Source organism: Mustela erminea, chromosome 16 (genome assembly GCF_009829155.1).
Source record: "Mustela erminea isolate mMusErm1 chromosome 16, mMusErm1.Pri, whole genome shotgun sequence".
In the NCBI taxonomy this organism is placed as follows: domain Eukaryota; kingdom Metazoa; phylum Chordata; class Mammalia; order Carnivora; family Mustelidae; genus Mustela; species Mustela erminea.
In genome coordinates, this window is record NC_045629.1 from 47,123,268 (window position 1) to 47,140,222 (window position 16,955).

The 16,955-nt window shown below is 34.3% G+C and overlaps 1 protein-coding gene across 1 annotated transcript in view; it reads right to left on the reverse strand.

The window, feature by feature from the left end:
• The window catches only part of STK3 (serine/threonine kinase 3), a 277,957-nt gene that overhangs the window by 52,741 nt on the left and 208,261 nt on the right, over positions 1-16,955 (reverse strand). The window contains exon 10 of the mRNA XM_032315535.1: positions 13,773-13,948. Coding sequence (XP_032171426.1) covers positions 13,773-13,948 — 176 coding nt within the window. The remainder of the gene's footprint in view (positions 1-13,772; positions 13,949-16,955) is intronic.

Below are 16,955 nucleotides of genomic sequence, written 5' to 3' on the forward strand. Positions count from 1 at the left end.
GCATGTTACTCTAAAAATAGTAACTAAAAGGAGAACCTTATGTATTAATTTATATTAAATTATTATATATTAAATCATATTAATATATTATATTAATATAATATTACTATATTATATATTATATATTAAATATATAAAAATTACATTAATTTATATTAAACCAAGTAATCCCACGTAAGTCTCAAAAGAACAGAAACAATAACATGTTCCAACCTCAAAGTTAACCTAATATTTTCCCCTGCTCTGGAAATACTAATTAAAAAATTGGTTCCTATTAGATAAATGAACAAAGTCTAGTGAGATGAGTGCTTATTCATATGTGTTGAATTTAAATCACTTCAAATGCAATATCTAGTAATTTAATGTTTATGTATCTAGCAAATTTGAAAATACAACAATGTACAATTCTTAATTTTAAAAATATGAAGCAGCTACCTGTGATATACCTGTATATAATGCCTGTGATTATTTTTATTCATTGGAGATACAAAAAATTAAATAAAATTTCTTTCTATTCTAAGAATCAGAAAGAGAATATAGAGTCTTGTTTAAGCATTTTAGAACATTTTCCCTTAAAGGAAAGCTCAATTGATCCTACCCTAATTACAAGAAGCCAAATCTGTGAGATATATTAATATGAAATTGAGTACAAGTATGAACTACTATGTTTCTTGAATGCATTCTCTTGAACTGTTATCATTTCATTTTAGAGTTTATAATGAATTTAAGTAATAGCTTCCTAACGATGATCCAGAGAAATACATGGGCACACAAATATAATCCACTTTCCCCTGGAAATATATTACATATTTGAACATAGAACAAAAAGCCTGAATAGAAAAGTTCCAATGTTTTAGAAGTACTTCCCCTGCCATTAGAAGCTGGTTTTATTTTTTCATATTAAGTATTAATATAAAACAAGTTTTTCCTAAATTATAAAATAAAGGTGACATTAGGGGTATATTCATTTAATTCTGAGTATACACATTAAATTATTACCAACAGCAAGACTGACCCACGTGATACTGTTTTTTAATGCTTTAGTTATGAAACAGATACTAGGATGAAAAATTCCGTATGCATCACATTTAAAAATAGCCTTTAGCTTTTCAAATGGATGTGATTTTTTTTAATCTTTCAAAATAATAGGCATAAATGGAGATGATGGTTTTTGGCCTGAATTTTTCTCAGCTACTTTGCACAAATTCTGTTTATTTTCAGTTAAACTTTCAACTCAATGTTTATAGAGTAAACAGACAATTATAAAGTACTATCTTGGAGATGCCAAATAAATATAATTTTTGAAGTCTCATTATAGAATTCTAGATGGTGGAAACCAAAACTAAACAGATATGCAAATATGTGTCATATGTGCATAGTACCCATTTCATATTAGCATGATTTTAAACAAGGAAGAAATTTTCACAGATGAGAGCAACTTATAAAATACAGAAGGAAGCTCACAGGTTGACTAAGTTCTGGAAAATGCTTTTAAAAAAGGACAACAGAAAACAGGGATGTACACTCTCACCACTTTACTTAACATAGTACTGCAAGGCTAACCAAAGCAACCAGACAACAAAAAGGAATAAAACATATCTAAATGAGCAAGGAAGAAGTAAAAGTTTCACTGTTTGCAGATGGTGTGATACTATATATAAAATAAAACCCGGAAGAGTCCATCAAAAAATTGCTAGAACTGATAAACAAATTCAGTAAAGTCACAGGATACAAAATCAGTCTAAAAACAATCTATTACAGTGGTGTCTGGGTGGCTCAGGCAGTTGAGCAGCTGCCTTCAGCTTGAGTCATGATCCCAGGATCCTGGGATGAAGCCCCCAATCAGGCTCCCTGCCAGAGGAGAGCCTGCTTCTCCTTTTCCCTCTCCCTCTGCCTGCTGCTTCCCTACTTGTGCTCTCTTTCTCTGTCAAATAAATAAATAAAATCTTTAAAAAAAAAATCTGTTGCATTTCAATACACCAATAGTGAAGTAGCAGAAAGAGAAATTAAGAAATCAATCCCATTTACAATTGTACCCAAACCAGTAAGATACCTAGGAATAAACCTAACCAAAAAGGTGAAAGACTTGTTCCCTGAAAACTATAAAACTGATGAAAGAAACTCCAGATGATACACAAAAAAGTGGAAAGACACTCCATGCTCATGGATTGGAAGAACAAATACTGTTAAAATGTCTACACTACCCAAAGCAACCTGCACATTTAATGTAATCCCTATCGAAATACCAACAGCATTTTTCACAGAGCTGGAACAAACAATCCTATGATTTGTATGAAACCAGAAGAGACTCTGAATAGCCAAAGCAACCTTGAAAAAGACAAGCAAAGCTAGAGGCATCATAATTCTGGAACTGAAGTTATATTACAAAGTTGTATTATGTAACAGTATGGTACTGCCACAAAAATAGACACATAGATCAATAGAACAGCACAGAAAATCCAGAATAAACCCATAACTATATGGTCGATTAATATTCAACAACACAGGAAAGAATATCCAATGAGAAAATACAGTCTCTTCAACAAATGATGTTGGGTAAACCAGACAGCCACCTCCAAAAGGATGAAATTGGATCACTTCCTTATACCATACACAAAAATAAATTCAAAATGGATGAAAGATCTAAACATGAGACCTGAAAGAAAAATTCTAGAAGAGAACACAGGCAGGAACTTCTCTGACATTAGTCATAGCAATTTCTTTCCTGAGGTATGTCTCCTGAGCAAGGGAAACAAAAGCAAAAATAAACTACTAGAACTTCATCAAAATAAAAAGCCTCTGCATAGTGAAGGAAACAATCAACAAAACTAAAAGGCAACCTACAGAATGGGAGAAGATATTTGCCAGTGACCTATCTGATAAAGAGTTAATCTCCCTGATGGCTAGTGATGATGAACATTTTTTCATGTGTCTGATAGCCATTTGTATGTCTTCATTGGAGAAGTGTCTGTTCTTATCTTCTGCCCACTAGCCATCAGGGAGATTCAAATTAAAACCACATTGAGATACCACCTTACACCACTTAGAATTGCCAAAATTAGCAAGACAGGAAACAACATGTTTTGGAGGGGATGTGGAGAAAGGGGAACCCTCTTACACTGTTGGTGGGAATGCAAGTTGGTGCAGCCTCTTTGGAGAACAGTGTGGAGATTCCTCAAGAAATTAAAAATAGAGCTTCCCTATGACCCTGCAATTGCACTACTGGGTATTTACCCCAAAGATACAGATGTCGTGAAAAGAAGGGCCATCTGTACCCCAATGTTTATAGCAGCAATGGCCACGGTCGCCAAACTGTGGAAAGAACCAAGATGCCCTTCAACAGACAAATGGATAAGGAAGATGTGGTCCATATACACTATGGAGTATTATGCCTCCATCAGAAAGGATGAATACCCAACCTTTGTAGCAACATGGACGGGACTGGAAGAGATTATGCTGAGTGAAATAAGTCAAGCAGAGAGAGTCAATTATCATATGGTTTCACTTATTTGTGGAGCATAACAAATAGCATGGAGGACAAGAGGAGATGGAGAAGAGAAGGGAGTTGAGGGAAATTGGAAGGGGAGGTGAACCATGAGAGACTATGGACTCTGAAAAACAATCTGAAGGTTCTGAAGGGGCTGGGGGTGGGAGGTTGGGGGAACCAGGTGGTGGGTATTGGAGAGGGCACAGATTGCATAGAGCGCTGGGTATGGTGCAAAAACAATGAATACTGTTATGCTGAAAATTTAAAAAAAAAAGAGTTAATCTCCAAAATATATAAAGAACTTATAAACTTCAACACCCCAAAACCAAATAATCCTATTAAAAAATGGGTAGAAGACATGAACAGACATTTTTCCAGAGAAGACATCCAGATGGCCAACAGACACATGAAAAGATGTTCAACATCATTCATCATCAGGGAATGCAAGTCAAAACTATAATGAGATTTCACCTCAAGCCTGTCAGAATGGCTAACATCAACAACAAAAGAAACAAGAGGTGTTAGCTGGATGTGGAGAAAAGGAAACACTCTTGCACTTTTGGTGGAAATGCAAACTGGTGCAGCCACTCTGGAAGACAGTATGGAACTTCCTCAAAAAGCTAAAAATAGAACTACCTTCTAATCCATCAATTGTGCTACTAGTATTCACCCAAAGGATACAAAAATACTAATTCAAAGGGATACATGCACCCTAATGTTTACAGCAACATTATCTATATTAGCCAAATTATGGAAACGGCTCCAGTGTCTATCAGCTGATGTATGGATAAAGCAGATGTGGCATATATACACTATGGGATATTACTTGGCCATCAAAAAGAATAAAATCTTGCCATTTGCAACAACATGGATGGAGCTAGAGAGTATAATGCTAAGTGAAATAAGTCAATCTGAGAAAGACAAATCCAGTATGATTTCACTCACATGTGGAATTTAAGAAATAAATGGGTGAAGGGGGGAAAAATGAGAGAGAGAGAAGCAAACAGAAAGAGACTCTGAACTATGCAGAACACACTGATGGTTACCAGAGGGGAGCTGGGGGTGTGTGTGGGTGAAACAGGTGTTGGGGATTAAGGAGGGCACTTGTGATGAGCACTGGGTGTTGTATGGAAGTGCTGAATCACATATTGTACATCTGAAAATAATATTACATTGTATATTAACTAGAATTTAAATAAAAATTTTAAAAATGACAATAAAATGGTGAATTTATACCATATCTAAAGAGCTGCTGTTAAATGCTGTCTCTTAGACTGTTAAGACTTGAATAATGACTTAATTTAAATTTAAATAACTCAGTTATTTAAAGAATATTTTTCTGTAAGACTCTACCTACAATACTATAATAAAGGAAAATGGAAAAATAGAATTTGCTTGCAGGTATTAGCTGTAGTTAACTGATTTCTGCAACGTAAGGGGGGCACTCATCTGCATCTTGTTTCTGTTGTGCCTTATATGGATATGCTAAGGGAAAGCTTTCATTGTTCAGAGTCAGGGAAAGAATGATTAAATGTTTAAAATCAAAAGTAAGGCAATTTCAGGAATTTTGTACCATCACTGCAGTTCTAATAAAAGAGTAAACTTCTTTTCATCAAAAATATAATCACTAAAATGATTAGCTGTTTTAGATCTTTCTTTCATCAGCAGAAATAATTCACAATTGACTCTCATTTCGTTTGACTAGTTACTAAAAGAGTATGGCTGATTATTAGATTTTTATACATTTATACATTTGTAACTTTGACTATTATGTAGCTTCATGCATTCTCACATTAATACAGAAAGTTGAAAATTAAACTGAAGGCCTGTACAATTACAACTTGATACTCTAACCCAGGTTACTGAGCCTTTTATAAGCCTAAATAATTAACAACTTTAATTATACTGTATACTGTGTATCAAATTAAACATGCACTATTACTTAATTCATAAAGAAAAGAATGGGTTCTTTATTAAGAAGCATGAAAAATGTCTCTTCAAAATAAATTAATGAAATTAAGATATCTGTTTCCCAAAATTCTTTTATCTGCAACTATATATTATTTTGATACCCTCTTTCATTTATCTCCTTAAGATCTGTCTATATTTATAGCAAGAAGATTTTTCTGCTATTGACAGATAAAATTACAAACCAAAACTAGTTTGGTTTTAAATCTAGACAACTATGTTTTGAATTAAAAACAAACAAAACAAAACCTGTAATCTACTGGAAAGTCTTCCAACATAATGGATCGAACCTAAAGAAACTTCTATTTTAACGAGTGAAAAGTACTATAGGAAAAAGTTGCCACCCTAATGTCAGGATGGGAGAGAATGGTGTCATTATTAGTTTAACTAGGGCAACACATTTAATAAATCCAAAAAGAACAGTATACTTTAAACTGTCAAAGATTATGTTGGGGAGTACAGTGAAAGCTACTTATGTAAAGGGTTCTGACACTAAGCTACCATGCAAATTCTGAAAATCTGTACAAAAATAATTTCAGATTTAAAGAAATTTCATTTGAGTCAGGTAAAGTAGAAAAGAACTCTTATTAACAACACAACCTGATATATGTATTTCGGAACTTCAGTTAGTCCTAACAACTTATTTGAAATCTAATGGTTTATTTAAGAAGTAAACACTATGGGACATCATTCTTAAATTAAAAGGTGATAAATTACATTGTTCACTCTTTGATCCTAAATGCCACGATTGGTTCTTAACATCTCTTTTGATGTAATGATCCCAACAGTCCCCACTGCTTACTGACCAAACATTCAAACTGAGGCTATGAACAGAAAGCCCATACAGTCAAAATAACTTCCTCAGCCATCAAGATTAGCCATAACATATACTTGGAGTATAATATCTTTGTTTTAGAATGTAAAGTAGCCAATTTTTCAACACAATCTTCTAAATAAATGACATTTTAAAAAGAACAAATTACTATGAGGCAGGTTTATGCTTGTCAGAACTCTTCTTGGTAAGCCATTTCTCTTTTTGCCATGTGCTTTAAACATCTTAATAAATTCTAACACAATGACAAGAAACCACACAGTGCACCTGCACTTTCTGTCTTAATTAATCCAGTTAAGCACAGGCCTGCTCACTTTAATTTGTAAAGGAAATGATGATATAGTCAGTTTTAACTTAAGGTATTAATTATCTAAATAAGCAGAATTAGCTTAATGTTCCAGTAGACCCTACCCAGATATAAGCGCTAAATAACATTTTCTGAAATTATGGAAGTTTTAAACAGCATATTTGGGAATAAGGAAGCAAAATGCTCATTCGACCTGAGGTGGTCAAATGGACTGAATTATATTGAGGAACCAATGCAGCAGGTCAGAGACACTAAAATTTTTGTTGACTTTAGCTTCTATAGGATCAATTAAATTCTGTTTAATTGCCCAGTGACTAATTAACTATCACCATTTTACTCCTGCCTGTATACAAACAGCTATCTTTCAAGAAGGCCACTCTCCTTTCGAAACAAAGGTTATGACTGTCTGAAATACCTCAGGATACTGATGGTCAAAATCTTATAAAAATTCTACGGGGACCCAGACAATCACATGATAGAACTGTGCACAGCCACACCATCTGTTGGACACGACTGCCAGCACAGATTTCGTGAGCTGGCAAAGGACTGAAATAGTCAAGAATTCTGCAAGTATTTCAAAGTGCAGGCTTCTCATTAATTTTAATTTCCTGTTGGCTCTACAAGGAAGGAGTGCGTAGTGAAAGCACAATGTGCCACATACACTCCAGTTCATGCCACATGTACACCTGTAATCATAAACTCTTATCCAGGGCTATCCACGAAAACACTGGAGAGCCTGTGTTTATTTCTTCTTTACCCCAGAAGAAATAAATCTGCAATATCTACAGTTATCTTTTCATACTTTGTTAATACTTTTGCAAACATCTGGAAATACTTGACAATAATCACTTAATTAATGCAAAGCTAATCGATGACAATATGCTTAAATACTTCATTCAACTGAAGCGGTTTCCTCAATCTACACAACTAGGGACTGAAGAGAACAAGAAGTTCTTTGATTAAAGGAGTCCACTGCAAGGGAAACTTCTAGCTAACACCTCTTTGAAAAGATAAAGCAGATGATACTGGGGTACTATTCTGGTAAAAACTGGGGATGCCGCCGGCTTCAGTCTTCACCTCCCAGCTGTGGACAAGTCCTGTGTCGCTGTTGGCTTTCCAGAGGGCTGGCGTTGCTACAAGTTTCTACATCTTCCACCGCTGTCTCCTCTTGATTACACTGCCTAACTGCCGGCTGCTCGAGGAGGATGAAAAGATCCTGAGAAAGAAACATTTCTCCATAACAAGGGACGATTCCTAAAATGTACATGGCGGCTCCAGGAATACCTTCTCTGGGTTTGCTGCTTTCTGTGTCGTGCAGCAGTGAGGTTTGCAAACACTATTTGTTTCCCTAGAACACAAATTTGCCAATCCAGGAACCGGTGCAAAAACACTTAGGAAAGTCTGAGGCAAATTTATACTTAAAAGGGCGGACTTTTCTTTTTCCCCCTCTGCTACCATTATTGAGACTTTTTCTCTAGTGCTGCTCTGGATGACTCTTATGTCCATTAGCTCAAAAGAGTAACACAAATTGAACAAATATTTAAGAATCATCGTAATCAAGAAAGGTTAACTTACATTTGAGTTTGAGTCAAAGACCAGAAAATGGCTGATTTACCTAATCCCTCTTATACTAGTAATTATTGTCAATCCAATTTTTTTCATCTTTAAAAATTGGAACCAATATAGTAGGTTAACAGATGGCTTTTAAAGTTTTTGTTCTTATTCCAAAATCTTTACGTTACCCAAAATATATCTATTTAAGTATGATACTGTAATTTCTGCAAAACATGATCTACACGCTCTCTGTTTAACACTAAACAATCTGGATGCTAAGGCTGTTTGGAAATAATTCTAACAAAAACTGAAACATCAGACTAGTGCTATAATAAACAGATTTGCCTTTTACATTTGTTTTAGGAATCTTCACAGGCACACCCTTTATAAACAGAATGTTTTTAGGAGAGTTAAATAACTGGTTCAATTAGCCCAAATATAGTTTATCCTCTCTTTATACTACCTCCAAATTGGTGAAATCATAAATTAATACTCCCATCATCTCATTACATCCAGGAACACAGACATGAAACAACAGTTCACAGAAAATCCAAAAGACAAATGCTTAAAGAAAATATACAAATTATATTGCATATAGGCTTTAAGATAAATAGTGCTTCCTCCCTTACTCTGCACATCTGTCTAGGAAATACCTTTCTGAGTAAGTTGTGTCCTTTAGGAATCTGCCCTCAATACTACAAAAACCAATGAAGTATCTTCTTTGATTTTTCTTTCTTGAAACCTGTTTTCCTCAAAGCAAAAGGATAAGCCTTCTATGTGCTGGAAATATGGTCAAAACAACTTTGGGTTGTTTAAAGCAACTGCTACTTAATAGACATAGGAACCATGTAAAACTCCAGTTCTTTTGGATGGTAGCCTGGAGACACATCACAAAGAGGGAAGATAAACACATAAGCCCTAGCACACTTTATATTTTGATGAGTCACATTTTTTAACATTCTATATCTAATGTATGATGGGATGAATAAGACCAGATTTCCCTTATCATTACCAGCTGGTGTTTTAAGTGGAAATCTGTCTTTGCTTTGAGTCCATTTCCTTACTTTGTAAGCAAAGAATTCCATCAAACCCCTTCCACTTTCTTTTCCTATTCCTTCAGCCCCTCTCACATACTCATTTTCGTCTTCTACCACATTCACCAGACTCTTGGCAATTCTTTATTCATCCCTGGTAATCCTTCCTTTATTCATCTCCTCTTTATACCCATTTACATTCTCAGTGGCTCTGACAACATTTTCCACTTTCCTCAAACTGATGAGAGAGTTGAGTAGTTCCAGCTGACAGGTGCACAAATGCTGGAAAAGAAAGAACTGCTCTAGTCACTCTGTCCCCGCTCGCCCCCCAACTCCCCTCTTAAGACTACATGTCTGTATATATCAGAAAAGAAATAATTCTGCACAAACTGATCCAGTCATGACCTCTTAAAGCCTCTTTCCTACTGTGAGGGGATTTTCCTTTCTTTTTTCCTTTCCTTTCCTTTTCTCTTTTTTTAAATTTTTGCCTTCTACTATCCAGTTCCTTACCTTAACTAAAAGCAAATTCTTTAATCTAGTAAGATAGCCATTTCTGTTTTTTAATCTTTTCTAATTTCTCCTACACTTACTCCTGTTTCTGTCGTTTCTTTTCTATTTTATTACCATATTATCTCAAGCCTGCTTCATGTAACTGATTTCCCTTATCTCTCCTGTCAGTCAATCCTGGATGCTAACATTAAGATTAATATTCTAAAACACTTTCATCATATCCCTCTCCAACTTAAAAACCTTCTACTGTCTAGGAAATAAAAAATTCATTTCACTATCTTCCATGCAAGGCTTAGACCATCTGAGTCAGACTCACCTTTCCACTTCATTTATTGTATCATTCCAAATGAACTTGAAAGTCCCAACTTCATTTTCATCCAATACACCTTGTGGTTTCCTACCTCTAAATGTTTTACTACACACATCATTCTTTGTGGCGCCTGTCTTCCCTCCTTCTTTTAGCCATCTTTCAATGCTTACAGTTCCCTTCTGCGATATAATTTCACAAACTACTTCAGCCTTTACTAAGTCCCCGCTTATGCAAAACCACATGATACTTGAATTATTGCTCTGGGTTAGAACTGATTTATATCTTAACTTTATAAATTAATTTACCTAGAGTGCCCAGTACAATCTAAAGCAGAATGGGGGAATATTTGTTAACTTAGTTTAATGTTTTCTAACAAATTTTGGAGTTTTCAGATAGAAGGACTCCAAAATCTGATGGCTGACAATGTTACCAAAAGTTTACTTGTAGGAACTGGCCATTGGAAACTCAAGGCTCTAATTCACAAAACTAGAATGAGCCTAAAAGTGACAGTGGAAAGCATTATATGTCAAAAGCTATGTGTGAAAATTTAAAAAGCAGGGTACTGAAATGGTCCTTACCAAGATCACAAATGACCTCCAATTTCTGAAATTCAATATTCTAATATCTGTTGAACTTTAATTGATAATTTCTAGTAGAATGTCTGCTTCTACCTTTTGATTATCAATGAATAATGTCGCTATGAACATGAACGTACAAATCTCTGTTCAACTCCCTGCTTTCACTTCTTTTGAGTATATACTCGGAAGTGAAATGCTGGATCACATGGTAATTCTATGTTGAATTTTTTTGAGGACTGCCATATTGTTTTCTACAGCAGGTGAACCATTTTAGATTCCCATCAGCAGTGCACAAGGAAGGGTTCCACTTTCTCCATATTCTCACCAAAACTTATTTGCTCTCTCTTTCTCTGTGTTTATAATATCTATCTTGATGACTGTGAGGTGGTATCTCACTGTGGTTTTTTGATCTGCATTCCCTAATGATTAGCGATACTGAGCGTCTTTTTGTTTATTGGCCACTTGTGTATCTTCTTTGGAAAAGTATTTGAGTCTTTCACTCATTTTTTAACTTGGCTGTTTGTTTTTCTGTTGTTGAGTGGTAGTAGCTGTTTATACATCCTGAATGGTAAATCCCTTGTCAGATATGTGATTTGCAAATGATTTCTCCTATTCCATGGGTTGCCTTTTTACTCTATTAACAGTGTTCCTAGGTGCACAAACATCTTAATATAGCCTATTTTATCTATTTTTGTTGTTGTTGTTGTTGTTCCCTGTGCTTTTGTGGTCATACCCAAGAAATCATTGCCAAATCCAATGTCATAAAGTTTCTCTTATGTATATTCTTCTGAGAGTTTTATAGTCAGTTCTTATGTCTGGATCTTTGATTAATTTTGAGTTAATTTTTATACATGATATAAGTAAGGCAAGGGCTCAACCTCATTCTTTTGCACATGGCTATCCAGTTTCCTCAGCATGATTTGTTGACAAGGTTGTCCTTTCCCCATTGAATGGGGATGTCAAACTCATTTGACTGTATATAGGACAATTTATTTCTGGCCTTTCTATTCTACACCATCGGTCTATATGTCTATCTTGTTTTGTCTATGTCTATCTTGTTTACTGTATTTTTGTAGTAAGTTTTGAAATCAGTTAAGTATGAAACCCTCAACTTTATTTCTCCTTTTCAAGACTGTTTTGACTATTTGAGTCTCTTGAAATTCCATATGAACTTTAGGATGGATTTTTCTATTTCTGCAAAAAAAAGAAAGTCACTGGGTTTTGACAGAGATTACACTAAATCTATAGATTGCTTTGGACAATACTGACATCTTAATATTAAATCTTGCAATCCATGAACATGAAATACCTTTTCGTGTATTGGTGTCTAATTTCTTTCAGCAATGCTTTGTAGTTTTCAGTGTATAAGTCTTTCACCTCCTTGGTTAAGAGTCTTCCTAAGTAGTCATTCTTTTTGATGCTATTATTAATGGACACTGTGCAGGTTCTAGGCATAGGTCTGAAGAGGTCTTACAACTTCTGTTGCCACCCTCCTGCTATGCTGCTACTGACACAGAAAAATGCCAGGCTTGCCTGATAGCATCATATGGCCTAGACTAGTGTGGGTACCACTGCCAGACACAAGAGTAAGGTAATATTAGTGAGGTCATTCAGATCCAGCCAAACTTCCAGATGATGCCACCTGAGAGACCCCAGGTGAGATCAGCAGAAGAACCACTCAGCTGAACTTAGTCACAATGCTTGCCCACAAAATTATGAATAAAAAGTTGCTATTTTAGGCCACTAAGTTTTGGGGGTGGTAGCAAAGACTAACTGTAACAGAATTAAATCATTTTATTTGCTCTTTCTTAACCAAGATAACTTATTCATTACTTTGTAGCTCATTTCAAACTGTTTCCCAGAGGCTATTAAAGATTTATTCCAACTGAGACAAGACAGAGTACTTTGAAGCTAAACACTTTACATAATTCATCATGTTCATGAATGATTTAAAGCTTGAATGTTAGCATTCTAAATATTTTATGATTTTTTAAAAAGTAGATGGCTTAAAATGAAATCTTACCAGAACTACAGATTTTATTTCCTAATATCTAACTTCAAAATTGAAAAAACAAAAATAAGTAGATGTTACAATTAATGTTTTCAGGCAAATTTGTGCCATTGTTAATATTTGCTAGGAATTTGTACTAACTATACTGGGGACTGATTTTCAAACTTTAGTATCTGTTTATTTAAAAATGCAAATAATCACAACATTTAGGAGAAAAGTACTTAATGTGAAAAATATTTATAATCCCAAAGCATTCAGAAGCATGTTGATGAAGCAAAATGGCTTATTATTACCTAAACATTTTAAAGATATAGATATCTAAAATTCTATTTACTTACAAATAAATGCAGTTATTAATATTTACAGCTATAAAGGATTGTAGTTATTTTATGTGGAAAAAAATCTTACAGAATATGTAAAAGTAACATTATTTAAAACATGCTAAAGTAAAAATTTACTTCAAAAAAACGTCTACTCCTCAAAGAGAGAATTTGCTCCCTCAAGATATGGAAATACCTGTGTCAGAACTGTTTACCTATATTACACATTCTTTAAAAGAAAATGACAAACTGGGTGAGGTGCATAAACAATGAATTGTGGAACACATACGAGAAAATTAAATAAAAAAAGAGAAATGAACAACATGGAATAGGGCAGAAGAAATAAAGAGAAAATGTAACAAAGAAGCAATAAGGCACAGTTTTACATTGAAATCTGTATGCTAACTAGATATACAACAGAACTATTATTTCTGACAAACCAAGTGGAATTAACACTTACTCAAGTAGAAACTAATTCAATTACTTTTCAAAGTTGAGGCAAATATCAAAAGTCTATGTCATAAATACCTTTGCATCATTTATTTTGGAAACTAAATTTACTGACCGTCAGAGTATCTCCTATTTGCATTACTTAAAAACATTTTTAACATAGCTGTCATTTTAAAGACTCCTACATATTTCTCTAAATTTGGGATCCGATCTAAGGAATTATTTACATTTCTCTCCAAGTGCCTGTCTATACGCCAACTATAGTTCCACCGTTCCCTTACCAACATATATAGGTACATGCTGAATATTAATACCAGTCTAAATTTTATAAAGACAAAAAACTGTGTTTCTCAATGTGATGGTAAAATGAAGAAGAATGAAACACAAATGGAAGAATTAAAATGTACTTACAAAGTCAAAGTCTCCATCTTGAGGAACTTTCCAGTTATCAGGAAAAACATTTTTGGACATAGGGAAGGGTTCATGCATGTTTTGATTACAGTTTTCATGACTCTTATTCTTGAAGTCCTGTTTATCAAAGTAGTCCATGAAAGACGGTCTTTGTACTTGTGGTGAAGTTGCGTTTCCTTAGGTAAACAAGGAACATAGGGAGGGTATAAGTTCTTATATTTAAAGAAGTATGGTTCTTATAGAAGTATGAAACTTTTTTTTTTTATTCAGCAATATAATACACTTGTACTGGTCGGATTCAAAGCCAACACTGTCAATTTAAAGACGAACAAAGGAAAATGAAATAATGGAAAAAACAAAATTAGCGAGGCCACATAAGAATTCATGATTAGGCAAAGTTCTATAGGCAAAGATCTATACTATTCTTAGATTGTAGAAACACTTCAGAATTTTGGCAAGAATCTTTATCATAATTTCATTAAAAATCATTTCAGTATATTTGAAATTTGTCAAATGAAGTAAAATTTTAAAGCCTAAGTGTTTAGTTGTAAATATGTAAGCCTGTATTGTTATTGTCATTGTACATCACTATAAACTAAAGAAGTTATAAGGACTTACCCAGGTTTGTTTTCTAGTCTTCCTTCTAGTCTTTCCTTCTAGTCTTCCTTCTAGTCTTTCTAGCTGATTCCATCTCATCCTAGACTTCCATGGTTTCACCTACCATATTTATATCTAACTCCTGACTCTCACTTCAGCCCAGACCTTGTTTCTAAGTTCTATTTCTAGAGTTCTGACATATTTTTTTAAGTCAGAAAACCAATTTTTTATATCTAAAGCTCATGTCTAAGTTCTACCTCTGACTTCCCTGCTGCTTACTATTGGACTCTGCCATCTGAGGTGAGTTATTGTTACCTCAAACCTACCAGTTCTAGACCAAAGCTAAGTTCTGAAGTTCAATGTCCTTAAGGTTCATCCATGTTGTAGTATGTGTTGGTTTCACTTACTTGTGGAACATGAGGAATAGCATGGAGGACATTAGAAGAAGGAAGGAGCAAATGAAGAGTGGGGGGAATTGGAAGGGGAGATGAACCATGAGAGACTGTGGACTCTGAGAAACAAACTGAGAGTTTAGAGGAGCAGAGGGTGGGGGGAGGTGTTGGTCCAGTGATGGGTTATTAAGGAGGGCACATATTGCATGGAGCACTGGGTGTTATATGTAAACAATGAATCTTGGAACACTACATCAAAAACTAATGATGTACTGTATGGTGACTGACATAATAAAAAAAAAAAAAAAGAAAGGAATTAAAAAAGAATTCCCTTCCTTTTTAAGCTAAATAATATTCCACTGTATGTATACGTCACATTCTGTTTATCCATTCATTGGCAATGAACACCTGAGTTGCTTCCATCTTTTGACTATTGTGAATAATGCTACAATGAACCTGGGTTGTACAAGCATCTCAAGACCCTGCTGATTATGTTAACCAAGTTTTCCTCTATACATCTGCAGATCTTTATTTGCAAGTAATGTTATTTTTTAATACCTATGCAGAGGCCTTTTTCATTTTCTCACAGGTGTTCTGATGATGATGATCAAATGAGTCATTATGATATAATGTAAGCAAACAAGAATAATTATTAGTAAGAATTATATCTTTTATATATGTTTTTGAGTTTACCTTTTCATTAAATTATAAGTTCCCTAATGCAGAAACCTAAATCCTTTACCCAAATAATTTCACAAATAAGATAACTATGATCATCAATGAGTGTTTCTGATTATCCACCCAGATGTTCAACATTGATGGCATGAGGAAGAGCTAATGGGATGGTATGTGGTTTTTCAACATCATTACTTTTGAATTAGTAGAGGCTTGCTAGTATTTCATTACTAGCAACTGTGTACTGGCAATAAATTTGAGAAATTATTGTGACTACTACAATTTTTAGACTGTAGTCTGTAGATTTGTCCCAGTAAATCTAGACTGTAGATATGTCCCAGTAAAGTCAGAAGGAATCTGATATTCAGAATATGCATGTGTTAGTGGAAAAAAAAGGAACCAAAAACTGTTTATCTAAAGACTCATCCTCTAATTAGAGCTGCTCAGGCTTTAGAAGCCTTGAAAATAAGTGTGACAAGACATCTGGGACCCAAATGGTACTCCCGGAAAAGATACTGAGGCATTCCATAAAAATTAGGATAGTATAAAACATCAATATTCATAGTAAACTTTCAGGACATAGAACACTCTCATATCTCAAATAAAAATCCATGAAAAAAGAACTCCTGAGGGACAGTGTATCAAGAAAACAGCCAAAGCTGCCTTTAGATTCCTGTCACAGCAAACTTTAGTTGTATGTTAAGAAGGACCAAAATATGGGAGAAAAGATATATTTTAATGATCAATATATGTAATATAAAGATTTTGGGTTTATGATACTTTATCTTCAACTTTCATCCTTAAAATCTCCCACTGTTAAAAAAAGAAATTGGTTCATCTGACAAGGTTAAATTACTGACATTTGGATGAGACATACACATTCCATTAACATTTTCATCAAATTTTAAGAACCCTTAATTCATGTCTGGGCCTCATCATTATAAGACATCTTTTTCAATCTTCAGAATTGAAATTTGGTTCCTATGGCAACCTTTTATTCCAAAATAAATCCAGGAATTTAACCTCAATTATCCTCCACCTGTGCCCTTTCTATGAGAATAAAAAATAAAACATTACAAGTGTAGCTCAATAAATTTTCCATAAAATAACTGAGTAAATCAAATGATTGAGGGGAAAAAAGATACTCCCTCAAATAAAACCTTTCTTTGTTCAGTATTCTTTTCTTCCTTTAAGAGTAATTTTGTAACAGGATTATTTATTGGTGGTGTAAGTTCTTCTTTGAACCAGCCAGTCTTAGGATGGCTTACATGCACAAAGATCTCAAAACTTTGATATTTGGTACTAGACAGGGTTATCAATGTTTATATAGTAATATCAGAATCAGAGAGAGTCAAAATGGTTTCACTGGGAACTAATTCCTGGGACAGTAAGAAATCCATGAGGATCACAATTACTAACTGCATATGACAAATACAGAGAACGTTTCACTGAAGCAAACTCCTAGACAGCATTCTCTTAAAAAAATAAATTTCATATATAGAGGTACTTTGAGAAAAAC